The following is a 27,903-nucleotide window of genomic DNA, read 5'->3' on the forward strand; positions in this document are numbered from 1 at the left end:
TATAGCTATTATAGGTATATATACACACATATAAAAATACAAATATAAGTATGTACTTTTTTATACATAAGTATATGTATATACTTATGGTTACATGAATAAGTATATACCTATATAAACAAGTATATATATATACTTGTATGTATATTTGTATATGTAATATATAAATATATACTTATATGTATATATATTTTGTATATATGAGGGAACTTCAAAAAGTTTATGGAAAAATTGAATTAAAAGATAATGAAATTTCCCATGAATTTTTGAAGCCCCTTGTATAAATTTGACATACTCACACAGAGCTTCAATATTACTTTTCCAGGAACTTACAAAATTCCTCGTGTGTGTGTGTGTGTGTGTGTGTGTGTGTGTGTACATGTGCTCATTTAACAGATGCAGAGACTAAAGCGCAATGAAGCAAGCTCTCCCAGCTAGCAGGGAGTGTGTAAATGAAGTCCATGTGTAAACCAACGCACCCTTAGGCCACCCTGACAACCAGGGTGGTCAGACACTCCAGGGCTAAGAACCACAGGGGATGAGGTTATTAGTCTTGGGCCTGGGACAGAGAGCACCAGAGAGTGCCAGCCAAGCTGAATAAATTCACTGCAGGGCAGGCTTAACTCTCCCCACCCCCAGACATTTGGCTAAGGATCCAGGAAGGTCTTCCATCTGATCTGCCCAGGGAGTCTTGCTCAGCTGGGGAGAAACTGTGCCTGCCTCTCACTTTGTTTATGCCTGAGGGTGGTGGGCTGCAGATTCATTCCTGTCTCTGCCCCCCACGGTGGTTCCTGCTGGTCCATGTCCAAGCATGGCCGCCCTAGAGGAGCAGTGACAGGCTGTGTCCTGCCTTAGGGCCCCTCAGCTGTGACTCACCTCAGGAACTGTAGGCCCCCAAGTCCCTGCAGGGCCCCAGCCAGCCACACTGCTCTTCCACGAATATAGAGGAGGAGGAGGGCAGGGTGCTACATCCACACAGCACCCGCTTGGTCTGCCACCTAATGCAGCCCTACAAGCTCAGTATGAGACCCAGCAAGATAGCTGAGCCCCTACCAAAGCCCACAGCCCAGCCTGCTCAGCCCAGCATGCAGGCACTCTGCCTCCCAAGCCAGTGTCTGCTCCAGGGTTCATGGGGCACTGGCCAGGCTCCTTCTGCACAGAAACTGCACATCTGCCAACTATTAGCACTGGCCGGAACCAGCAGAGACTACCCACACAGGCTCCTACTTAGTGGCCCTATCCCAAGCTCTCCAATCCTCCCCTGGCCTGGCAGCCCTTTATATACCCCACCCCGTCGGGAGGGCCCAGGAATCTGCCAGAGCCACTGAGCTGACCCCTCAGCCACTCCCTGGAGCTGGGGTATGCCCCTTTAACTTCGAAACATTGGGGTATAATGGCATACGATGGACAGATCTGAAGATCAGATCCTGAATCTGCCACCTCGCTCAGTTCAAGTCGTCTCCTGACCTCCAGAGAGATCATCATCCCCATTGCCGTCGCCATCGCTGACCCTCACCAAGCGCGCACACAGCATGCACGGCACCCCGCACTCTCCAGGGACTGAAGAGGGCATCCCGGGAACAGCCCATCTTACAGACTGAGGATAGTGGAGCCCCTGGTTTCCCTCGGAGTCCCCACTCCATGTGCTAGCTGTAGACTATAAACACGTAACCAGATCCGTTCAGCCTCAGTCTCCACATCTGCACATTAGGGATCAGAACACTGTACGGTGGAGAGCCAGTCGGTGAGTCCAGGAGGCGATTCCTAGCAAGAGCGTAGATGACCGGGGCACGTAAACCAACCCAAACTCACGGCCATCGGGTCAATTCTAACTTCTCTTGACCCTGCAGGACAGGGTGGAACTGCCCCTGTGAGTGTCCGAGATGGTAACTCTTTGAGGGCCTAGAAAGCCCCATCTTTCTCCTACTGAGCAGCTAGTGGTTTTGAACTGCCAACCTTACAGTTAGGCACTTAGCCAATGTCACCTTTATGCTCCTCACACTTGCCAGGGGCCTGTCCTAGGCCCCTGCCTGGCACCTGCTTCGCCCACAGCCCCGCACAGGCCCTCCCACAGCTCAGCTGTCAGCCCACCACCTCCCCCGCTTCCCCCTAGATCCTATTCCCAGGGATCCGTAGTCCCCAGGGACCTTTCCCCTCAACCCACCTCTATGCCCCACCAAATCAGAGGTGGTTGGCATTGAGAAAACACATGCACACACACACACACACATACACTCAGAGAGTTAGCTCCCCAACTGGCTTTACCACTCCCTAGATGTGTGTCCCCTCTAGCCTATAAACCCTGGTTTCCCCATCTGTATCATGGGAACCCTTTTTAGGATCTCCCAGGCCTGTGAGGATCAACTAGAATCCTAGGGCGTATTCGCTATGCGCTGTGTGAAGGCCGGTCTTTATTTCGACAGAGGCTGGATCCATGTGACAGCCTTCAGCCTTCTCTCTGAACAGATACTCGGCAGCTCCCGACCACAGACACTGCTTGCCCTGATGCCACAGGCAGGCCTGTGGTGGCAAAGGCACAGATGCCAGGTACCAAGAGTCAAGTGGAGAGGGAGACCGGCTGGGACGAGGTGTCCAAACGCATGGTCCTTAGGGTCGGCCCAGGAGGCCGTACAGTTGAGCCAGTCAGTGATCTTGGAACTTTTGGCCCAGCCTAGGGCAGGGAAGGTGACAGACAGTGCAGGAGCACCGCAGATAACCGGAAGCTCAAGTCCTGTGGGTAGGCCTGACTCAGGACTCTTCCTCCCATGATGCGTCAGGGCCACAGTCACTGACTTAGGAGACACCCAGGCAATGAAGGTGACTGGTGTTTCCCTGCCTGGCTTCTAGGAGCTCCCGAATGTCCCTTTCAGATTTGAGCTGCAGACAAGGCCAAAGTCTAGGGCTTTTCCAGGGCCAGAGATCAAGGCCCACCTGGGACCCTGGGTACTCGAGAGGCCATGGCCTGGGTGATGCCCATGGAGGCCACAGCCCCACCAGGACCCAACTTAGCCACCTACCCTCACTGCAGCCTGGGGTCCTGTCCACGGTGGAGATCTTTGATCTTCCTCCAAGTTCCCTAGCCTGGCCTCACGCCTACTTGGGGGCCTCAGCTCCTGGGGCATCCCGCATGCCCCCCGCTCTCATCCTTGACCTTCACTTGCCAGGCCTTGCCCTCCCATGACTCCTGTCTTCCTCTGCTTCCTGTCCACCTGGGCCAGTAGCCCTCTCAATGCTCCTGTGCTCAGGCCCCTCCCTGACCTAAGACTCCTCCCCCTTACACCTGCAATTACCCTGAACAGATGAAGCCACTGCAGAAGCAGGGGTTAGGGGCTTCCAGGCCTCCCCAGTCCCTCAGTCACATGGAGGGGTTCTCAGAGAACAGGTATGGCCCTTGGTTTATTGAGGGGAGTTCCAGATAGAGGAAGCCACCAGCAACCCATTCCCTACAGCCCTTGAATCCAAGGCCAAGTGATGGGAGAATCTGCCTCCCCCACCGAGCCTGGCTCAGCACCCTGCTCCCAGGCCCCCTCCCTGGACTCCTCTGCTCCTTGCACCCTGGCTAAGGCTGGGAGCAGAGACGCAAGTCCCATGGATTAAAGGGCAGGAGTCGAGGCCGAACACTGCTGGGATAGAAGCCCCTTCTCTCTGATCTGTGTCCACCTCTCTGGAAATCCAGAATACTTCACCCTGAGGGCTCCCTGTAGCTTCCCAGGGCCTGGCCCATCCTCTCTCCTCTCTCAGATGACTACATGCTCCCCTCCTGGGCACCTAGGCAGGGGTTCTTCCTTGGGACTCAGGCTTTGCCCACAGAGGGACCTGGAGACCCTTACAGCTGCTGTAGGGAGAGTGGAGGGGCTGCTGGCCTGGCCACCGCAGGCCCCTGCTCTCCAGGCTCTCAGGAGACTACACAACAGCTGCCCTGCGCTGCCCTCGGGCCAGGAAACAGAAAGCACTAGGTGGGCATGTGGGTGGGCAGGTGGGCTGGGCTCAAAGCAGGCAGGGAGAACATCGGAGATCAGGGTACTTCCAGGGGCAGCAGAGGCGTGTCCGAGCTCTGGGTGGAGATGCTGGGGGACTCGTGCCCGATGAGCCCCAAACCACGCAGATTGAGGATGGAGTCGGCGATGATGCGGGCCGTGTGCTTCTGGTACCCGCCTGACGTCACCATGAGGATGGGCACCTGGTGGCCGCGCACCATGCGGAACACCAGCTCGTCACGTTTCACGATGCCCTGGTGGGTGGAGAGGGGAAGACGGGTATCAGGAAGTCCTGCTGCAAGTCTAACCCTGACCCAGCAAGATTGCTGCTGCTGCTGCCGCCGCCGCTGTTTAACTTTTCCCTCACATCAGGAGAAGCACCAACGTCCCCGCCACTTTCCCTGCTGCAGCTGAGTCCCGGCGAAGACCCTTCCCATCTCTGGCTCAGGACCCACCTCTGGGCTAATGGACAGCCCCCCGAGGCGGTCTCCCTCCAGGACATCGGTGCCCGCGTTATACACGACCACGTCGGCCGGGTGCTCCCGGAGGGCTTTCTGGATGTTCCTCTCCACCTTTTGCAGATACTCCTCATCCTCGGTGCCCCACTCCAGCTCCACCTTCCGCCGGATGGCCTCTGAGACAGACACAGGGCAGCCCCAGTCGGCAAAGGAGGGCAGACAGACTACACAGGGTCCCAGAGAGAGGCCATCAGCCACCAGCCAGACCTGAAAACCAAGCCCAACTCCAGAGACAAAGATGCAGCTCCACTTCTCACTCTGCCCAAAATTAACCGACAGCAATCGCCGTGGGCTGTCAAAAACGAAGGTGCAAAGGTAGGGGGTGGTGGTGGGGGGATGAGAGCACATGCTCTTGCTCAGGGCTCTGGGGACCCACAGCCCAGATGTGTGCACCCTCAAGCCCCATATCAGCACTTCAAGGCTCAACTCAGAAACTAGTCCCCCTGGTGGCTGACCTGCCCTTGCTAACACCTCGGGCATGTGTGTCCCCAGTCTGGGGCCCTGGCAGGCGCCCGTTTTCTACCTCCTCTCTGAGAGGAGACTCTGTCTTTGACGGATGCATTTAACCCACGTTCAGAGCGGTTGTGTTGAAAGGTATGCTCCCCCCTCCCCCATTTCCTGTGTGTCCTTCCTGACCTTCTTCCGGTCAGAAGACCACCTAGGAGCAACCCTGCTCCACGAGGGGTGACTTCAGAAGCGATCCGTGGGCTGTCAGGAGTGCTGGTGGCACTGTGGGTTGGGCCATGGGCTGCAGTTCAAATCCACCAGCTGCTCCTCAGCAGAGAGATGAGGCTGTCGGCTTTCGTGAAGACCTACAGCCTCAGACGCTCCATCGAGTCGCTGAGGGTCAGACCTGACCCGGCAGCAGTGGGTTGGGTTTGGCGTTTTGTGTGTATTTAAGAGAGCTGCGAGGCCATCAGCTAGAGGCCCCGCGGGAGCAAGATGCAGCTTTCTACTCCTGTAAGCCGCTACCGTCTCGGAAAAGCACAGGGGGGGTCTGGGGGGCAATTCTACCCTGGCCTATAGGGTCGCCGTGACTCAGAATTGAGCTTGGTTGAGTTTCAGAGCGGCTGATGTGATCTTAGGTGGGTGAGCTGACTGTGGAAGGTTTCCGTTTTCTCACCGGAAAGATGGAAATCATTCAACTTAGCCAGGGTGCTGGGGACTTCTGCAGGGTCCTGAGCATAGCAAACACCCAGGAGAGAGGACCCCCTACCCCAGCCAGAGGGCTGGTCCGAGCCAGGGCGGGGGCAACTCACGCTTGGCGAAGTGGTCCCCGGGGTAGATGTGGCGGTTGTAGACATCCATGATGTACACACGCTTGTCCCCCAGGAAATCCCGCTCATGCCCATTGCCCTGCAGGAAGAACACAGGGCCACTTACAGGCCAAGGGCCCTCCCTACCCCCTGCCCCAGCAAACTCCCCCTGGGCCCAGGCCACACACCACGTCCAGGGTCAGCACTCTGAGGACTGCTAAGTGGCAGAGCTGGGATTGAACCTCGGTACATGGCCCGTGGCCTTCGCCTCACCTTGAACAGCCCCCACACCCCATTTGCTCTGGGTTGGGGTCATGGATGTCAAGGCCGAGGCTGTACTGGGGCTGAGCACACATGCCAGAGCAGCAGCTCCTGTCTTGGTCTAGGGTCTCGGGGTGCCCTGAGCTCAGGGCAGGACCCCAGCCAGCACAAGGCTGCAGTGACAGTGGGGGCAGGGGGTGGGGGTGGCCTTCCAGCACCTGTGTGATCCGCTACCTTGTCCCCAACCAGGGGAAGCAGCCTATTGGGAGTCCTAAGGAAGAGGGGTCTCCATGCTTTGGGACTGTCTGCTAGGTAGTGAGCACTTACACAGAGGCGCCAGGGTCCTGGAAAGTGGCCAGGCTCCCCAGCTTTGAGCAGGAAGCAGTGGGGAGCCATAGCAGAAGGTATGAAGCATGGGCACCTTGCTGCCAGGCTGGGTTTTAGGAAGAGCCATCAGCCTGGCCTGTGGTAGGGCAAGGGAAGCAGGGGTAGGGGGTGGGGGGTCATGAATGGAAGGGCCCAGGTAGAGCAGGGCAATGAGCAGGGCCTGGCCCCTGGCTGAGGCAAAGATGGCCCTTCCAGTGCTGGCAGGGACAGCTGAGGCCAGCTGGGGTGGGGGTGGGTTGTTCCCAGAGAGAGGGGCACTCTCTAATGAGGATGTGCAGCACAGGTGGAGGCAGCTGGAGATGGGGGGCCCCAGCCTACCTGGCACTCACTCACCTGATGGGCATCCAGATCAATGATGGTGGCCTTGGAGATGCCCTCCACCCGCTCAAACAGAAACTGTGTGGGAGCAGAGGGCAGACATCAGCACACGGGTATCAGGGGGACTCAGGAGAGGGAGCTCACAGGCAGGTGCACAGACCACCAGGTGGAGCTGAGGGGGGGCAGTCAGGGGGAGCTGCCTGGAGGAGGGGCGGGAGCTGCTGAAGAGCAGGGGGCTCTGCTTAGGGTCCACCCCCCACCCCCAGGTATCATCCTGCAAGGCCTCGTTCGTATGCCTCTTCCTCCAGGAAGCCTTCCTGACTTCCTTGCTCTGCAGGAAGGTCTCCCATGCCTTCCCCTCCTCAACCATCTGCCTCTGATTCATCTGCGTTCCCCATGGGAGCCAGGGGCACCTCAGCTCAGCCCTGTGCCCAGCCCAAGGCTGGGGGCCTAATAGATATGGAGGCTGGGGCCAGCCTGCCCCCTCACTGCCCCTTGCTGTCCTCCTCTACAAGATGAGGGAGACTACAAGTTCTAGTTCACAGAGAACAGAGGCCAGCACGGGGCTGAACATGCTATCATGCCAGCTGCGATGACCCTCACCAGCATCCTGCCTCCTCCCCTCCCCTCCTTTCTTTCTCCCACACTTTCATCTGTTCACCATACACCCCTGCCTGCCCCAGGGCCCTGCCACCTTTAAAGACTGCAAGCTCCACCTTCCGTCACAGACAAACCAGGAGTTGAATTTGAACCTCCCCTCAGGTTTGGCTCCCTTTTCTTGGGTGGCAAGGAGGATGCCGGGGCCATTCTGGGGCCTGACCAGAGAAGGCTCTGGGAAGTGAGTCCTAGTGTGCCCTCCCTACCCATGCTCAGGACTCACCTTGATAGCAAGTGTAATGTCTGCATAGGCACAGAAGCCCCCGCCCCGGTCGCTGGAGCAGTGGTGGAAGCCACCTCCTGCAGTGGGGCAGACAGAAGGGCTGGTCAAGGCCGGTGCCCAGGGCTCCCACCCTCTCAACATCCTCTGGCTGAGCCTCTGGTGCTCGCTCACACCCCAGGGGACGGGTGCTCATGCATCCAGCCAGTCCTTACTCAGAGCATGGGCCTGCCACTGTGCACTCCCCCATGCCGGGGGAGGGAGCACCAGCGTTGACAGGAGGATGTCTATTCATGGAAGAGTTACAGCCTCAGAGGCCCACGGGGTGACTCTACCTGTCCTAGAGGTACTTGGAGTTGGGGTCATTCAACGGCAGTGAGACAGTGGGAGAGCAGATGGCTAGACAAGGGTCTTTGGCTGGTCCTGGCTGTCCATGGGGATGGAAAGGAACCTGAAGATCATGGTCTACCTCCAGCCCCTCCACCACCCCTCCCACCCCAATCTGCTCCCTGAGACCCCAGCCTGCAGCACCTCTTTCCCAGCAGGGCCAGGGGACTGCACTGAAAAACCCTCTGCAACCAGCCCCACCTGCGGAGGGGGCCGCTGGACCACAGGATCCTCGGGGGGCTTGTCTTTCTCACCACTCAAGAAGCCTTGTTGGGTAACGCTAGGGCAAAAGTTCACGGAGAGTGAACTGGGTCCTGAGGTCATCAGAATACTATCATCATCATCATCACCATCTTACAGGTGTGGAAAACCGTGGCACGGAGAGGTTCCGCTACTTGCCCAGGGTCACACTGCTAACTCATGGCAGAATAGTATTCAAAGCCAGGCTGGATCAGGACCGCTGCCCTGAACTGTTTGGGACAGGCCACTATGCTTTCCAACGAGGGAAGAGCCAGACCAGTCCTGGGTGGGAGCCCTGCCATCAGTAGACAGTAGCGACACAGCACTGTCACCACGCCAGGCCTGACACGGGGTCCCGGCAATGCCAACATGCCCAAGACTCATGCCCTGCCCTTTCAGGGCTAATGACCCACGGCCCCGCTGGGGCTCTGGGCAAGCCACCGAGCCTCTCCTAATGTTTTCTCATCCATGAGGCAGACCCAATAACAACCATGCCAGGCCCTTCGGGAGGCCCAGGGGGAGAGGACTGTGCAAACTGTAAAGTGCTGTCCATCCATGGAGGACAATGACAGGCCTCAGGAAGACTGTCTGCTGGGTGCAGCCCACCCATGAGCAGACTTGCCCATGGCACTGCTTTGGGTGGGTGCACATGGGCTCTCAGGATCCCTAGGGAAGAAATGGCACTGACCCTTGGTCTGCCACAAAGTGGCCATGTCCTCAAGGGCTGTCCACCACAAGGTAGCAGGCAGCCCTCAAGGGAGCCTCCCAGAGGCAAGCTCTTCCCCCTGCAGAGCTGTCCAGGAAGACATGGACACTGGGGAGGAGGCGGCCTCTGGCTTCAGCCATGGGCAAAGGAGGGTTGACAAGCCCTGGAGGCTGAAGCAAGGACTCCACACCAGATGGACTGGCTGGCTGCCCCTGCCAGGGGTCCCATAAGGAGCGCCAGACCTCGAGTCCAGGACTCCCCCCCTCCCCCTCCCCCTAGTCCCTCCCTGCCCCCAGGTCCCTGCAGCCAGACTGTCTTCAACTGCTGCACACTCACCCACGTTGATGGCCCAACCTCGGTCCACGGCCAGCTTCCCTGCCTTTAGAGATAAGCACAGGTGATGCCAGGTGCCCGAGTCCTGCCCACCCCCAGTCCTCCTTCTCCCACCATGCAGCCCGACCCCCCTCTGGCTGCCGGGGCTCTGAGGAGGAGGTAGGGGCCCCCTGAGAATGCATCCTCGGGACTGCGTGAGTCCCAGAGGCAGGCCCAGGTGGACTGGCCGAGGGCAGGACTGGTATCGGGACCCCTTCAAAATGTTGCCAGGGAACCTGTGTGGACTTCATGTCATCGTGTGCGCATGGATCATGGTTTAAATGTGGCCCCCACAGAGCAAATCTGCTATGTGTTGCAGCCTGGATATTGCAACCCTATAGGAGATCATCGTTTCAGGTGGACAGCAATAGTCCCCTAACCAAAGAAAGTACACATTCCCAAAGCTGCAGAAGGCATTCAAGGAAAGGGCCATGGCTGGCTCACACATGACCGGTAGAGTCTGTGGAGAGGACCCAACAGCTCTGGGAACAGATAGCAGTGCATGTTCGCCGTCGCAAGGACGTGTCTCCAAAGTGGTTAAAGCGGTAACTTGTATGCTGTGTGTATTGTAGGCAGTTTTTTAATAGAGGAATAGAAGCAAACAGAAAAACGTGAGAAGGACCAGTGAGTGCTGATCCAGGGCAGGGTTAGTTCCTCATAAACTTAAGACGGGAATGTTCCTCGGCCTCCCACCTTGCTGGCAGCCTGCTGCAGCAAACGTTTAGGACGGGCAACCTAATTGCCCTTCATTGCCGCCACCACGATAGGGTTGGGGGGCCATCATCCATCGTTTCCGTAAGGGGTCCATGTTCCATGCTGCATTTGGCTACGGTGGTGACACCACACTGGGAAAGGCTCTCTGGGGGATGGTGCTATCTCCCACACACCAGAAAGTCCAGGCACTGCGACAGAAGGTCGGGGCGAAGGGACAAGGAATTCTAATGTCCCAGAATGAGAAAGGCTTCTTGCACAAAAGAGCCCTGGTTGGGGGCCTTTAGGAATTTCCTCGACTATCAGGAGGTGGGGGGGGGGGCATTCCAAACAGAGAGTCCAGGCTGGGGAGGAGTCCTGGGGATGGGGTCCCAGGTCCAGCCCCTCCTTTCCAACTCCCTGACCTACCATGATGGTTCCTCCCGTCTGGGTCCTCAGGGGCCTCAGCACCTTTCTTTGCACCAGGAAGTTGGGGAGGAAGATGACAGGGGGGATCTCTGTGATGGTCGCCACGGCGAAGGACCACTGTGGAGAGAGACACAGCCCTGACCTTCTCCGGGCCACGCCCGAGCCCAGCGTGAATGGCCGAGTCCCGGCAGGGTCCATCGTAAGAAATGAGAGCCCCCCACCAGGGCGGGTTCCCCGAAGGTGAAGCCCCGCTCTGAAGCCCATCTCCTCCCTCTTGTGGCCAAACCAAGAGGTGCATGGGTCCACACCACAGCCACCGAGCCCTAAAACTGTGGGGAAGGGGACACTGAGACTGGACAAGGGAGGGGATATCCAAGGCTAGGAAGAGCTGAGAACGGACAGCCAGGTCTCTGTCCTCACCCGCTTTCACCACGGGGCCGCTCAGCCACGGAGGATCATGGATCCCAGTGGAGTGTGATGGTGGGCCAAACCAAAGCACGTCTACCCACAGGGAAAGACAGCGGAGTGGAAGAGGGGCCAGGAGCGCATGGTGGGAAAGGAGACAGGCTTAGCAAGGCCAGGCGCTGGGTCAGCCAGGAGGCCCCTCCATGAAGCAGGGGAAGGCTCAGGACCCCATGCAGCTCCCTCAAGGGCACGGTCTTGTCTGAAAGGAGAGGGGCTCACCTGGCCCTGCCCAGCTGCCCACGTGCAATCACACAGAGGGCGTGTTAGGGACCAGGAAGGACCGAGAGCTGCCAGACCCACCCTCCTGTGTGCAGGGTAAAGGGAGGAGTTGGTAGGATGGACAGAGGTGGTGGCAGGGCTCTGCCTGAGGTCACCCAGGCCAGCAGCCTCTTCACTCAACAATCACTCGCTTTGTGGTCATTCCCCATCCCTGAATAAAGGAACCAACAAAGGGCCATTGATGGAACACATGAACTTGTCTCTCCCCTTCCTCCGCAAGCCAGATGGGGCTGCAGAGCCAGAGAACAAGTCCCCGAGCCTGTGTCCTGAGAGGTCCAATGTATACACACAGCCATGAAATACGCTTAGGTGTTTCCCTAAGCGTGTTCCACAGCAGCCAGCCTCTTCCCAACCCCGCCTGCTTCGTGCCCACGTGCTGGGGATTCACCAGGCACGCCCACACGTCATCAGGCTGAAGGCCCCCCGAGGCTCTGCGATGCAGCGCTCCCTTTGCTTCCCTGAGCACCTGCCAAACTTCACCACCACAGCCCCTACCTCACAGCCCAGCCCTGGGCTTTTTATATCACCTGTGAGCTGCTAACCACAAGGTCATTGGTTCAAACCACCAGCCAATCACAAGGGAAAGCTGAGGCTATCTGTTCCCGTAAAGGTGAACGTCTCGGGAACCCAGAGGGGCATTTGACGCCGGCCCATGGGGTCATGATGAGTCAGAATCAACTGCATGGGTTGGGTTGGTTTGAGTCTGCAGAGCTGGAGTCCTGGGGATATACATGGGCAATGCTAAGCTAGAGTGATATACATGGAGCTGGAGTCCTGGGGATATACATGGATATATACGCTAAGCTAGAGTGATATACATGGAGCTGGAGTCCTGGGGATATACATGGATATATACACTAAGCTAGAGTGATATACATGGAGCTGGAGTCCTGGGGATATACATGGGCAACGCTAAGCTAGAGTGAATGTTATGGCCTGGGTGCCTGGCATGAAGTCCCCGGAACACAAATGGAATCCAGCCAGAGGGAGAAAGCGGAGCGCCTGGGGTGGGGACACAGAAGAGCCAAAGAAGGGCTGAGACCTTCAACTTCTCAGGTCCTGTGGCCATTTCTGGGCACCAGGGACAGGCCTACTGGTGCTCAGGATCTGAGCTGTCAACCAGCCGCCACCCACCACATATGGTTAATTATATGTAAATATGAATGAATTAGGAAGCCCTGGTGTCGAAGAGGTTATGCGTTGGGCTGTGATCCCCAAGGTCATCAGTTCAAACCCACCTCAGGAGAAAGATGGGACTTTCTCTTCTAGTAAAGACTGGCGGTCTCTGAAACCCACGGGCCAGTTCCACCTTATCCTACAGGGTCACCTATGTCAGTATTGACACCAGGGCTCATGGTTTGGGGATGAATGAATTAGGACTTCAAACAGTTCTTATGGTATGAAAATCGTCTCTTAATTTTTTCCCCCCGAATATCAGTGGCTTCATGGGGGGCAGGGGGAGGGAAGGAAGTGTGGAAGGAAAGCAATAGACTCAAGGGGAAGTAGGTGTTAACTTGGGTGATGGGGAAGACTACCCCACAAGAGGGAGATGGGGAAGAAAGTGGGGAGGAGGACAGGGCAAGCCATGGGGAGGGCAGAAAGGTTTAGGGTTATCAAATGCAGCCAGGATGATCTCATAGGTAAACACATACCTGATTCACAAGAAAAGATTTTTTTTAAAAAACACAGTTGGGGAAATGAGGACAAGTAAAATATAGAGCTTCTTCCATGAAAAAAAAACCCAGTTGTAATTAAAATGTATATACCCGGTATTCAATAGCCACACATGGCTAGTGGTTACCCAAAGGGACTGAGCAGGCACGGGGCATGTCTACACTGTAGGCAGTTCCATGGACGGCGCTGCTCTAGTACAGACCGCCGGTGGCTAGGGCCTGGACGGTGGGCAGGGCTGTGCCGACACAGGAGGTAACTGGGATCACAGAGCAGAGCTTGGGTGAGCAGCCAGGTTCCAAGAGGCGGAGGGTGGCATTTGGAAGTTTCTTCACGGACCCAAGGTGGGGGAGCAATGAAAACAGAATTCACAGGGGTCAGGCAGACACTTTATCTTCTAGGGCAGCTGGCTAGGGTGGGGCTACCCAGAGCCTCAAAGGGGGCAGGCCCTCAACCACTTCACCCAGACCAGGGCACCAAAGGATAAGACTGGGTGGGGTGGGAGGGGATAGACTGAGGGTCCTGCTCAGAGCCAAACCGCCTGAGCCCTAGGCTCAGCCACTCACTAACAACCAGGGTGGACACCCCTCTTTCACAGGGGCTCCACCTCCCAAGTCCCCACATGGGGACCTATCGGACAGGCCTAATCTCCAGATCTGATGTCAAACACCCCAGCTGGGGCCCTCTCTGAATCCCTAGGGGGTGCACACCATTCAGTACACAGCTGCAAGCGGACAGGTTAGCATTTCGTCTCCACCCAAAAGCACCGCAGAAGAAAGAGAGGCCCCGGACCCTACTTTTGAAGAACCAGTGAGGGAAATCCGATGTAGTAGTATTCTCCTCTGACAGACACAGGGTCGTCCGGAGTCAGACTGACCCCACGGCCACTGGGCTGGTTGGTGCCGCCTCCTTTCCTGCCCTTCTTCTGGTCCCCATAGCCCTTGGCAACTCCTAACACCTGGTAGCATGGACTTGTGTGTGTTTATCGGGGCTGCTCACCTGCTCCTCTCCCCTCGCGTCCCACCACCAACACACACCTAAATGCCAACTCCACAGAGAATTGAACGTAGTTTCTCTGGTACTTTCTCTACCACCAAAGTATAGCTTACACCTCCAAAACAAACCTACCGCCATGGAGCCAATGCCAAATCGTAACGGAGCCTGCGAATCTTTACAGGAGCAGACAGCCTCACCTTTCTCCCCAGAGAGCGGCTGGTGCGTTTGAACCACTGACCTGGCAGTTAGCAGCCCAATGCTTACGGGACAGCGCCTCCAGAGCTCTACCTCTCAGTAAGACAGACGAGTGTGATTCGAGCAAGGCCTAGCACAGGGTGCACAAACACAAGGTCCACACGTGGCCTCTGCACTAGCCCAGACCCCATGGCAAATGGCCACCAAATTAGCAGGAGATAAGAGCCTGGAGCTGACGGCCACTCTCGGTGGACCCACCCCAATGGCCATTCTCTGTGTGGGCGAGGCTAGGCCTTGCACATAGTAGGTGCTCCTTAAACATGTGTTTCCTTCTGCTTCTCCTTCGCCCCTCCCCTTGTTTTCAACACCCTGGGGCCACAGCAGCTACAGGCCCACCTGCGGGGCCTAGATACAGGGTGGCCTGGGTACAGTGAAGCAGGACGGGGAAAGCCGGGAGCTTCGTAGCATTCACAGAGCCAGATGGGCCAAGGAAGAGCTCCGGTGCTCCCAGCAGGGAAAACAAAGGAAACACTGCTTGACGGGGAAGGGAGGGTGCGAAGGGCTGGCTCCTGATCTGTAGCCCCCAGATGCCAGAACATGTCTGAAATAGGCATGGTCCTGACCAGAGGGCAGAGGACCTAGGATAATCCCCATGACGTCCCCTGGCTACATGAGCCCACGGTGCTGCCTGCCTGGCCTCATCTGTACCTCCCCAGGTCCTTGCTCGAGCATCCCTGCAGGAGGCTCTTCCCGCCCTCCAACGCTGGTCCAGGCCACCCACTCCTCATTCTTCCATCTCAGCCCCCATGCCGCCTTCTCCACGAGGCCTCCCGTCTACCCAGGTCCCTTGGGCGCTTCCTCTTCTTGCCAGTTGGGAGGCTCTCTGCAGTGCTCTGGGGTGTTTATTTTCCCAGCTTTGTTTTCGATCCCCCACCATGAAAACGCAAGCTGGCGGGAGAGCAGGGAGTCTGGCATGGTATCCTCCTTGTCCCCAGCGCAGTTGACCCTCGGTCTGGAGGCAGAGAATGACTGGGGCGGGTCCACTTTAGGAGGGGCTATGGAAATCGCCAGGCTTCTTGTACCCTGGCTGCCAAGGAGCTACTAAGTCCAATGTGCAGCTCAACCCCAGCTTCCTGCCACCTGGCAGCTCGGAAGTCTCCTCCTGCACCTTGATCTCAGCTCCCGGTTGACACTCTCTGTCGGCTCAAACCACAGGTCCTTCCATGCCTTGTCACACCAAGAGATCAGGAAATGCCACTGGAGAACGGGGATTTCTGGCTTCTCTGAAAACCGGAGGTTCTGGCTACGCTGGGCCTGCTTTGCAAGGGACAAGTGTGCGTCTCCCTGCCCAGCCCACAACCTCCTGTCTCTGTTCTCACCTCCCCTTCTGGCTGTTGACCTGGTCCAGCCCCGGGGCCGTGGCCTTGACCAGGCATACCCGAGCCCCAGGAAACCAGGGCAGCCAAGCTCTGGGCTGCCTGCCAATACCTCACACGCCTCTCTCTCCCAGAAGCCAGGTGCCAGGCTCTGCCATGTCGCAGCCCATCTAGAATTCTCACAACACAGGGCAGGTGGCGGGAGGAGGTGGATAGCAACCATGGCTCAGGGCTGGGGGTCCCAGACGGAAGACAGGCTCTCCAAGCAAGCCCACTGCCGCTTTCCGGGTAGTCTGGAACAAGAGCAGCCCCTCTCTGGACCAGGTTCTCAACGTGAAGAACTGAAGCCTCTGTTAGAGCTCCAAACCGAAGACAGTTGTTCCCCACCACCACCAGCAGCAGCACGGCCCCTCCATGTAGGCTAGGCTTGGGGGGTCTGGGCTCCTATTTGTGGGATCCCTGGGCTGGCTCCTCCCCAACCAGGTCTCACACTAGCCCTGGCACTGTTGCACCATCCCTCTCACCCCCCTTACTCCTAAGAGAGGACCGACTGAACCCCGAGTCCCTCAGAACCCCAACCCAGGCAGGGGCTTCTCAGGGTCCTCTAGAAAGAGGGCACAGCAGCCAGCCTGGAGGCCCCCGTCCAGTCTGCAAGTGGGATCTTTAGATCGTAAAGTGCACGGCCACGCGAAGAAGTCGGGAAACTGCACTGAAAAAAAATTGGGATTTCTGGCTTCTTTTCTGAACACCAGAGGCCCGCCCACTGGCTCATACCTCATACTTGCTCAGTCATTTTTGACAAGCCTTTCTCAGCAGAAGTACTGGAAATAGAATCTTCAACTGCAGCCCAACAGGAAAACAGGCCGAAGTGAAACCATCCTGGTGAGATGGTGCCAGGCATGGCCTTGGGTCCCCTAAATCCTAACCTCTATGCCCTTGGCTCTAATGCCATTCAGGAGTGGGGTGCCTTTGTTATACAAATTGAGATGGTTTTGTTATACTAATTGGGTAGAATGAGTTTACTGTGGGCCTTAAGTCGATCTCTCTGGAGATTCTAAAAAAGATTAAACCAGCAACCGAGTGGGCAGAGTGGAGAGAAAGCTGCCTCGTCACATGAAGACCACCAGGGAACACAAGGCTCAAAAGAGACCAGGAGCTCCCGCCTCAGGAGCCAACAGAAGGAGGAAAGCATCCCAAGAGCCTGCACCCTAAACTCTGCCTGGCTGCCTCCTTTCCACGAGGAAGGCCACCTCCCTGTATTAAAGCCTCGCGCTGTGGTCTTGTCATCAGAACAGCATAAAGGAACCACGTGTGGGTCAAAGGCTGGGTTCCCTCCACCCACGTGTCACCCCAACACGAGTCGCTAAGGCTCGTCCACAGACCACCAACGCTGAAGTCACTAATTGCCCTGTGTGGTGCTGTCGGAGAAGCACCGACTGCTAACCGTAAGGCCAGCGGTTCAAACCCCTCAGTCACCCCTCTGGACCAAATGAGACCCGCCTGCTTCTAGGAGGTGTTAGTGTCTCTTTAGCAGCCCTGGGCAGGGCTGCTAGGAGGCAGAGTGGACATGATGGCCATAGCTGCAATGTCCCTGTGACAGTTCGAGCGCCACCAAAGGGACATCGTGCTTTCACACTGCCAGCACCGGGGAGCTCACTACCACCTGGCCTGGCCTAACCCCAGGCCTGCTGTCTGCCTTTTCATAGCCCTGTCTCCTCCTCACCATGGGGCCAAGACCACATGCCGCTCCCACCCCACCCCACCTCCAGCAACGGGAATGAGAGCCTTGACACTTTGCTTTTCCAGAATGAAGGGCTGGCCCTCCTCCTCTGGCCACACGTGGGCCTCTTTGCGTCCCCCTCCACCTCATCCCCCAGCCCAGGAAGGGCTCCGGGCTGCAGTTCCCATGGCCCACCGCCCTGCCCCGTACCTTCAGCTCATTGAGGTAGCGCCTCGTGTGCACCAGCAGCAAGTCCTCCTCGGAGGCCTCCCGTGCCTCCACCAGCATGCCGTCCGACAGAAGCTTCTCCTCTGAAACCACAGAACGGCACCCGCTGCTGACTTGGCCCCTCGGAGCCCTTGTCCTTGGAGGAGGAGGGGGGGTGCTAGCTCAGGGCATTCTGAGAAGAGTCACCTCCCAAGCCAGTGACCCCAGGTTTCTGAGCCACAAGTGAGTCCAGGTGTGGCCAAGCCATTGTCAGGGGCAGGTGACCCAGGAGCCAATGATGCAGGCTGAGCCTCAAGGTGAGTCAAGCTCCTTAGCAACTCTCTCTCTCAAACTTCTGATGACATCTGGGGGGTCTCAGAGTCCAACTGGACTCCGTGTGGTGCTGGCACCCTCTGCTACCACCTGCCTGGCACTGGCTGTTTCTGAATGGAAACGGTAGGTCATCACTTCACAGCCTGCAGGCAGTAGAAAACCGGCTTGCGTGGATTCACACTGCTCTGTTCTCATGGCCTGTATTTGGTATCTTGACCTCCTATTGATGGCAACTGAAACTCGCGTTTCTCATGTAGATCAATCACAAAGTGTTTCCTTTGAAAACAAGTTTAAGTGCTTAACAGCGAGGTGAAGTCAATGAAAATATGAACAACATAATGGAGCCCAAGGGTGAAGAGAGGGCAAGGCCCCAAGAGTGGTTTCTGGAAGACTGGTGTTTAGAAAGCACGACATCATTTGACCATCCTTGCACACACCAGGCGACGTTCCCTCCGCGTAGCAAATGAAGAGACTCGGGCTGAGAGGAGGAAGGGCCTCTGGGGACAGGGAGGATCGGATCACGGTGCTCTAGGGACACTGACGTGACAACGTCAGGCCTCAGAGGCTCTATCTTATTTAATGCATCATCCAGAGAAATCAATAGCTCCAGGAGTTCCCACCTAGAGTTCCAGGTACACACATACTCCTCCTCCTGGAACACGCGTGACTCCCCATGGCCTCAGGCAAGGGACCAACTCCTTTCTTCCGTGACTTTCAATGTCTTTCACCATGTAGTCCCTGCTTCTTCTCTACCCTCCTCCTCAGGGGAGAAAAGGGTGGAGCTCAGGGTTGGTTGGTCGGCACAGGGAGAGCCCGTCTGCTGAGCTCCTGCATGGAACAGGAAGGAGTCTGAGAAGGAGCAACCAGGGGAGCAGTTCGGCCTTCTGGTTAACACACTCCCTGTGTTCTTTCTACCTCCTGTTTTTCTTTCTGGTCCCAACTACCAATGGAAAACCACTAGCACCTGCCAGAAATAGAAGTGAACTGAAATTAAAACACACACACACACACACACACAACCCTGGAAGCAAACATGGCTATTGTTATTGTACAGGATCTACTTGGATCGTTGTCTGCAAAGCACAGAAGCTTGCTCTAGACTTGTCCAAAAGGGAGATAGACGGGCAGATCTTGAGAGGTGCGAAAGATAGGCTAGTCCCAATGTGAGGCTGTCTATCTCCTTGGTATCATCAATAGCGTCACGTTTCATCCCATGCCAGGTAACCTTTCCTCTCCTTCCCTCCAGGTAAGAAGCCTGGATGGAGAAGACCAGGAGACTATTCGTACAGTGGTCCACTGTGAAGCCTGACTTTCCCTACCTACGTCAGACCACTAGATGACAAACTGCGGCTGGAAGGTATGTGCTCCACAGTGTCTCCCTGCTCGGTGAGGAAAGCCAGGAAGTGACCACGGGAGCCCTGACAGGAACCTAGGGTTCCAGACCTCACTCTGCCAGGTAGGAACAATGGGCACCTTTCCTAACCGTTCTGGGCCCCACCTTCCCCACCTGTATTCAAAGCATTGGAGCAAAGGCTCTCTGAGCTCTCAAAGCTTGTATGACACAGACACTGGGCCTCTCCAGACGTTTGCTCTGCTGCGTCCATCACTCATCAGCTCCCTTCCTACTAGGTCTCCATGGCCATGGTGAGCCAGCGTGGGTTTGGGACTGGCACATGCGGTACTTCTAGGGGCTAGGTGGGAACGATACCCCTGACCGCATGGGTAGAAGTGGGGAAGTGGATGGTTTGAGGCTTGCGTTAAAGGAAAAGGCAGTAGGAACCACAGCGAGATGGGGGACAGGTGGGGTGGAGGGAGTGGATGTAGGGTGAGAGAGAACCTTGCGTACCTTTGAGGAAATTGATCACTTTGCCCCATTTTCCCGCATCGAAGGGGTGCAGCTTCTCCAGGCCCATGAAGGTGATATTATATCGCGGCGAGTACACAATGGGCCAGCGTGTCTCCGGCACCGGCTGGTACAGCTGGGTTGCGTGTGCCCTTGAGTATGCATAGAGGGGGCGCCCTCAGTGTGGAGAGAAACCTTCAGGGCCACTCCTCCCCATGACCCCATTTTAGCTGACCACATAGCACCAGCATCACTCCCTGGGGCCAGAAAGGGGCCACTTAACCAGAGTAGCAGTGGCATCGGCAGCAGTGAGAACCCCCTTTACTGTGCTCACACTGTCCTCTCCAACATCTAACCTCATCTTCACAGCCGCCTGGGAGGCAGGCATCGTGACCCCTCAGGGGCTCAGGGAGGACCAGAGGTACCCAAGGTCACACAGCAAAAGGGTGGGGGGGAGGGGCAGTGGGGTGCTCAAAGGTCTCAGCATCACTCTCTACATTATAACCACAGCCCCTAGTAACTGTGTGGCCCCGGGCCCTTAGCCTCCGTTTCCTAAATGGTGAAAGGTGGGCTGTGGGGACATGGACAGAATGGATCGCTGGAGTGGGCACAGAAAGCGCACTGTGAGAGCCTGGTTGGCTGTTCCCAGAAACAGCAAGTCGAGCTCAGAGGCTAGGGCCCCACCCCCAGCCCCGGTGTGTGGAGGGGGGCGGGGGATGTCACCTCGGGCCCGCCCGCTGGGAGGCTACCCTGCGGTCACCGCAGCAGCTGCCACCTCGGCCCCAGAACCCCACCGCTGCAGGTGCCTCGGTACAGCTCGGGCCCAGGGCAGGGCAGCCTTCAGACCAAGGCCTGTCGCTAGCGCCTGCTGGGTCGAGACTGCGCGACAGGGTCGCTGCCCTCCGCCAGAGAAGGGGCTCCAGCTAGCTGAGCGCGCAGAACCTGCCAGGGCGTCCCCTCACCTGAGCCCGCACCTGGTGGGTCTGCCTGGCTACCTGCGCACTCAAGGCCCTGTCCGCGGGGACCCCTGGGAACCCCTAAGGCCAGGTCCAACGTCCCACCCGCAGTCCCACGCCCACCGCACTCACATCCCCCGGCCAGGACCTTCCTGCGGTGGCAGCGCTGGGCAATCAGGTGGGGCGGGGCGGGGCGCTGGCGGGGCGGGGCCCCGCCCAGGACACGCCCCCGGCCCGGTCGCCTCCACTGTGGGGGCGGATCTCCGGCAAGGCTCGGCTCCGCCCCACCAGCGTCCGTTCGTGCGTCACGGAGGAATGGAATCCCGCGCTCAACTCGCTGCCCGAATGAGGCCACGCCCCCAGGCCAGTCAGGCGCGAGGTTAGCCCAGTGCCAGCCAATACCCATGGAGCCCCGCCTACCGAGGAAATCACGTCCCTTGGTGGGCGGGACCAAGCCGATCTTTCCCCGCTGTGCGTCACAGAGGGTGGGAGCTTACGTCATCGCTCCGCCCCAGGGGAGGAGCCATTTATTTCCCTCAACTCCTCCCCCGCCACCACCCCCTCTGGCAGTCCTGCGTACCCGCGGAAAACCTAGTCCTCTGGCATGCTGCCCTATGAATTCCTGTTCATAGCACGCAGCTTCGACCTTGTTTGGTAATGGCCTGGTGAGTTTGAACAGCTGACCTTTGGGTGAGCAGCCCAACACTTAACCCACTGCGACACCCTGAACCCCAGCTGGATAGAAACTGGAAAAACACAAACCCAAAACCCTGCTGGGGACGCCACCCTGACTCACAAACAAGGCAGACTTGGTTTCCCTGCCAGGGAAGGGGTGCGGTGGTTAAGCACTCAGTTGTTCCCCCAAAAGTCAGTTGGAGGTTCAAATCCATCAGTCGCTTTTCGGAGAAAGATGTGGCCAGAGGGCTCCCTAAAAGTGTGCATCCTTGGGAACCCCGTGGAGCGGGTCTACTGGACTCGAAAGTCGTGCCGCGTCAGGACTGATGGGGACAGGTTGATTATGACTTTCCCGCCAGCTGGCACTGTGCCCCCTCGGGCCAGCCTCCTTGATCCCCTCAGCTACTTTCACAGCTAATGAGGGATTGCACTGGCCCTGCCATCTCCGACCTAACAGCACCCATACCTGGTCCATTTGAGGCCACACAGCAGCCCTGCCAGAGTAGACCCCCTACCCCGCCCCGTCTTCCTTAGCTCAGTTTCCTCCTCCAGCCCACACGGAAAAGCCAAGACAAGCCTGAGCTGCCGCTAAGCGTGTCTGTGGGGCAGGAAGGAAGCCTAAGAACAGTCCAGAGGAGGAAACAATGAGCCTCTGTCTACCCAGCTGTCCCTCCAACCAGAGACATCTGACCATAGGGCTGCCAGGAGCACCACTGGGACAGAGAATGCTGCAGAAGGCAATCACTGGACGAACTGTGAAGGAGAGCTGACCAGATTTGTGTGTGTGTTCATTGTAGTGAAATACATATAACAGAGCACTTGTCCTTTCAAGCCTACTCCTATGAGGAGCTCCATCCCAATTTTATGGTGAGGTCACAGGTTTTAGAGCCCGAGTTAAAACTCAGACCCAGCCACCTTGCCAGCATCTAACGTTTAGTAAGTTGATTCAGCCTTCTGGGCCTCAGTTCTGCATCTGACACATGAGGGGATGTCTGCTCAGCCTGCCTCAGGATAGCGTTGAGGGAAGAGGTCATATGATTGAAGAGCACTTCCTGTATGTTGAGGATCCCGCATGCTATAGTGGGTTACGCATTGGGCTGCTAGCTCCACAGGAGAAAGAGGAGACCCCCTGCTCCTATAAAGATTCACAGCCTAGGGCACCCACAGGCATCATTGTGTTCTGTAGGCCCTGTAAGTGAGCATCACCCCAATGGCAGGGACCTTGGGTTTTCGCCGTCTTGGTGTGTGCTAAGGTTCACTTTAGCAGAGTTTCCAGACTCAGATTAGGAAGAAGGGCCTGGCATTCTACTTTTTTTTTTTTTTGGAGGTCTCAGTACTTAAAAATATATATTCTTAATAAATTATTTGATTGGGGGCGCTTAATATAACAGCCCATACATCCATTATATTAAGTGGATATGTACAAATATTGCCACCAATGATTTCAAAACATTCTCTCTTTTCTTGAGCCCCTTGATATCGGTTCCTCTTTTCCCCTCCCTCTCCCCTCCGCCCTGCCACCCTCGTGAACCCTTGATATGTTATGTATTGTTCTTTATACATATCTTAGACCGCCCCTTCTATCCCTTCACCTATAATCCTGGTATTCATCCCCCTCGAGGAGGGTGGTTTCGCCATCATTGCTATCAGCTCCCCCTTCCCGCCCCTTCCCTTCCCCTGAAGTCGTTACTCCCGTAACTGTTGCAGTCTACTTCTTAAAAAACTGACCAGTGGAAGCCTTGTAACCAGCGCTGGGACTCTGTCTGACATAATACCCAGCAGATGAGCTCCTCTGGTGCAAAGGCACTCAAACTATGGAGAAGAGCGCCTGCCACGAAGCACAACCCACTTTAATGATGTGGGTGGAGCAAAGCTCAGGCAAGCTTTGTTTGCTGGTGTGGTGTGGTGCGGCATGAGTCAAAATGAGCAGAAACAGCTTCAACTATCCAATAGTAATCGGAACGTGGAATGTACAAAGTATGCAACTAGAGGAAATTTGAAACTCATTAGTAAAAAAATGGAATCCCTAAAGATCCGTATCCCAAGCATTGGTGAACTGCAATGGACTGGTATTGACCATTTTGAGTAAGATAACCCTATGGACCTGGCACTCCAGTGTGAGAGAGAGGGCTTCTCGACTTATGGACTGGATCTGGACAGGGCTGGGGTGTTTTCTCAATATCCAATTGCTCTTTTATATAAAACTCTTTCTTGTACACATGAGTGTCTCTGAATTTGTTCCCCAGACTGATTGCCCCAGACTAATGCAATGCTGGGTCTAGTCACCAGGTAGCCAGAGAGATGGAATGCCAGTTGTCTTTATATATTTCAGTCATCCTCCAATCAAGCTGTGACCTGATTACACTCTGGCCACATGTTCCTAGTGGCCTAGTTGGCACAATAAACCTACCTATCACACAGGGTTGGAGAATGGATGGGGCAGTTCTTGGGGCTGGCAGCAGTGGGGAGCCAGTACCCCTAAACTTGAAGGGAGAAAGTGAGGTTACTGGAATCAGTGAGAGTGACAGCTATAGACCAGGGATCACTGGAGAGGAACCATAAGACCTGGTCACTGCAACATCGGATGAGTGGTCAAACATTCCCGGTCTCTCACTCCAGCCCTCTGATAACCAGCAAGTGCCTTCCATTGGCAGGGCCCAGACCATGGAAGCCAGGTGATGCCTGCCATCCAAGGGTCAGACCAGGGTGAGGTATTCTGGAAAAGCTTGGACATTGCTCCAGCGCTCTCTGAGCCATTCTGTAGCAGGCATTAGTTGGGTTTAAGAAGTGACCCTGATTACTGTCCCTGGGATACTTACAAACGTCTTGTTGAGTCCCAGTACCCGCAGGGCACTTACCATCCGATCAGGAGCTGGTCCAACCTGATAACTGGGTGATCCCCAGAAGGACAAGAAGTCACTGCATTGATGAGAACCACAGCCTCTCAAGACCTTCAGGGATGAGCCTCAGAAATGTGGACTCCATGTGCTGGGTGAAATCATCGCTGCCCTCTCTGGGCTCCTGGTACTGACTTGTACCAGTGAGTCTTGGCTCTGATGGACTTCCATGGCCATGGGAGCACACTAGCCACCAGCGCTGCCTGGCCTCTGTCACGCATTCTTAATTAGCTCCACTCCCTGCCAAGGCATGTGAGGCAAACCACACACACACACACACACACACACACACACACACAAAGAGGTTCTCTTCAGCTGTGCAGATGGTGAGAGATACAGCATCCCACAAGCACAGGTATAGACACACAGCATCACAGACACACAGCATCACAGTCACACAGATACACAGCCACAAGTACAGAGACAGCCTCACAGTCCCACAGATGCACACAGGCACACAGACACAGACACAGACCCTCACAGGCACACACTTTCTGCCATGCCCCAGCCCCCAGTTTGGCAAGGCCTGCTGATGCTTGGAGTCTGTTTCCCTGACTGGCCTAGGGTGAGGAGGGGGTGCTCTGTAATGTACTGCAATTCCCTTTGTGCCTTCTTCCTCCCTGTGCCCCTTCTCTAGAAGGGAAGAGTGGCGGGAGCCTACGTATTAAAAGGAAGAGAGTAAACAAGCGAATGAATGAACTAAAGTATATCTGGGAGTCACAGATACATCCATCTATACAGGCGCCATGGGCAACCTTGGACTTTGTTGGGCCGTAATGCTTATACAATGGGAAAGAGGGCTCCTTTAAGAAGAAGAAGATTAAAACTAGGATCTCAGATTAGTTCCAGGACTCGAAAGAGGCCTTGGAGCTAAACAAAAAGTCTGCTTCCATGACAGCAGGAACCACAGACATGTAAGCCCACCGACGCCCATGGCAGTCCAGACAAGGTTGTCAAACCCCACCCCCACCCCCAGCACTCCACCCAAGCCAGTCCCATGACCTTTTCATGAGGATGGGTGCTAGAGGCCCATAGATAGAGGCCCATAGATAGAGGCGAGGGAAGGCCTGCGTCCTACCTGGATCCTCATGGAAAACAGTGGCGGATTGGACTGTGCCAACAGCTCAGGAACTCAGGAGCTAACCAAAAGTTTGGGGGCCCTTCGGGGGGGGGTCTAGCTATCTACCTCTGAAAACTCAGACCTTGGAAACTCCGGGGGGTTCTAGTCCGAGGGATGCCGTTTTTCTTCTGCTTCCTCCCGATGCAGAAAACCTCATGAAAACGAAATTGGCTCGGATGCCGCCATGCAGCGGATCCTAGTGGCATTTAAAAATAAAGGTCGTGCATGCATACATTTGGAAAATTCAAACAGTGGCAGCAGATTCTGAGAGGAAAGCAAGAACTTCCTTCCCCACTGCAGTGCCCCTCCAGGGACATGACCGCTGTTTTGCATTTTCTCCTGGAACGCGCCCCATCCCAGCATTTTTACTTTAAAAAAAAATCACACTCTGCCCATCATTTGGAACCTGGTGATTTTTTTTTCACCTAAAATCTCTTTGCAGATCTTTTCACATCAGTACAACCGGATCTATCTCCTTTTGAAGGTGGTGCCTGTATTCCATTGTATGGCAGTGTCCTCTGACGATCTATATGAATTTCCAGTTTATTTTCTCGTCAATGCCACCACCCTATCCGTAGTAACCTAGACAGGCTCCGGCAAGTATTACTAGAGGGCCAACTAGCCATGGATGGGTGTCTGTGAAGTCAAGTGCATTTTAGACCATGGTGGACATTGCCAAAGTGCTCTCCGGTTTGTCTTGTGGTGGCTCGTGTGTTGCTGTGATGCTGAAAGCTGCACCGCTCGCATTTCAAATATTACCCGGGAGCACAGAGTCCAGGGGAGCTTCCAGACTAAGAACAGACTGCTTCTGAATGTTAGGCAGTTGTGCCCAATAGAGTGTAGAAGAGGTTCTCTAGGGTGGAAGACACTCAGTGCACAATGGCCCCAACCATCACCTGTGGGTGATCGTGAAAACGGTGCAGAACTGGACAGCATTTTGCTGTGCGACACAAGGGGGTCCCCACCCGTGGGAGCCAGCTCGACTAGTAGCAATAGCAAGTTCCCAGCAAATAGGAGAGTCTGTTCCCTATGCTCTTGTTACGTTTTGTTAATCAGAGTGAATAGTCATAACTCAGGGTGGTTTTTAAGCAACTTTATTAAATTATAGCTCATATATGCCACGGGATCAATCCATTTAAAGCACGCAACTCTAGGCTGGAGCATGTGCACAGGTACAGCTGAGAGATACGAGCTCATGGCACACGGAATCCAGGAACAGGAATGGGAGTAGCGATACCAGAAGGGTAGGGAGCAGGTGGGGAAAGGAGGGGAGGAAGGGAGAAACGATCACAATGATCGAAACATAACCACACCCACACCCCCTCCAGAGGGACAAACAACAGAAACCTTGGGATAAAGGAGACAGCGGTCAGTATAAGATATGAAAATAATAATAATTTGTAATTTATCAAAGGGTCACGAGGGTGGGCGTGGGGAGGGAGGGAGAAAAGAGGAGCTGAGACCAAGAGCTCAATAGGAAGTAAATGTCAACATAGGTACAAATATGCCGGATACAATGGATGTATGGATTGTTATGAGCGCTGTAAGAGTCCCCAATCAAATGAGCTTTAAAAATATAATAAAACAATAAAGTGTGCAGCTCAGTCATTCTTAGTGTCTTCACGCCCACTGCCCATCACGGTCAGACCCTGTCATCACCCCACTCCCACCCCGAGGAAACCCTCCTCCTGGCCTAGTTAGCAGCTGCTCTTTCTCCCCAGCACCCCACGCCCTGGTGCTCACTCATCGGCTTTCCGAAAGACAGGATCCACGTCTGACTTGTCTGGGCGGCCAGACCAAGCTCAAGCTCGGGAGGGTAGTGGAGCGTTAACGCAGGTTTGTTCACTAAGGAGGTGTCTTTTCCTCCTTGGCAAGTCTGCCACGAGCAACACATTGTCTTAGCAAATTTCCTAGCCTTACAGACCTCCATCTAAAACCAAAGATGATCAGACTTCCCCCAACCCCGTTCTAATTTTTCTTGCAACATCTGTAATCCTGGGACATCGACCTGTCATTGGTCTGCACACATCTCTCCTTCCTCGCTGATGGCACCGGCTTGGTTCAGGGCAGCAGGGTGCGTTTTGTGGGTGAGACCTTTGTTTTCGTAGTCTCCATGGCACCCAGGGCTGGCCCACAAGGCTGGAATTGGTTGAACTGTGTTCCTAGAAATATGGGTTGAAATCCTACGACCTTTACCTGTAAATACGGCCCTGCTCATAGTTTTTATTGTGTTATGAGTAAGTACTCAGTGTAGAGTGGGTCTTAGACCGAATTACTTGTAAGCTATAAAAAGAGCAAAATAGACCCAGAGGCATATTCTAAAGAAGACAGATGCTAAGGAACACCAAGGGTTACTTACCAAGGATGGCTGGCAGCTGCCAGATGCCAAATGCCAACTAGATAAGAAATGATCTCGTCCTAGAGCCATGCCCTATACGACTCTCCAGATCAATGAGGAAATCAGTGTGTTCTTTAAAGGCACCCACTTGTGGCGTTTCTCTCAGGACAGCACTAGGGAAGGAGGACAGACGCCCGTGGGAAGTCCACCAGACACCCAGGGGGGTGTCAAAGTGCCAAGGGAAGACCAGGAACGCCTGTGTCCCTGAGCATGATTGGGCATCTGACCCCCAGCCAGAAACTATCCACCTCCAGGTGCATGAAGAAAATAAACTGTGATGCTTACACCTCAAGAAATGTTGAAGGCTGGTTACTTCCACCTGCAAAATGTTTCAGACTGAGAGCCTGGAAAGGA

At 55.5% G+C, this 27,903-nt stretch overlaps 1 protein-coding gene across 1 annotated transcript; it reads right to left on the bottom strand.

Moving 5' to 3' along the window:
• Positions 1-2,394: 2,394 nt before the first annotated feature.
• HDAC11 (histone deacetylase 11) lies at positions 2,395-20,623 on the bottom strand. Its single transcript, XM_013004617.2, has 10 exons — positions 20,592-20,623; positions 19,507-19,655; positions 17,331-17,431; positions 10,419-10,535; positions 9,264-9,306; positions 7,598-7,674; positions 6,733-6,795; positions 5,755-5,851; positions 4,433-4,611; positions 2,395-4,231 (listed from the first exon to the last, which is right to left on the bottom strand). Coding segments are annotated over exons 1-10 (1,044 nt in total). The 5' UTR covers positions 20,594-20,623; the 3' UTR covers positions 2,395-4,015.
• Positions 20,624-27,903: the final 7,280 nt, after the last annotated feature.

This window comes from Echinops telfairi, unplaced genomic scaffold (genome assembly GCF_000313985.2).
Source record: "Echinops telfairi isolate 266 unplaced genomic scaffold, ASM31398v2 ScPeMD7_31;HRSCAF=116, whole genome shotgun sequence".
Classification (NCBI taxonomy): Eukaryota; Metazoa; Chordata; class Mammalia; order Afrosoricida; family Tenrecidae; genus Echinops; species Echinops telfairi.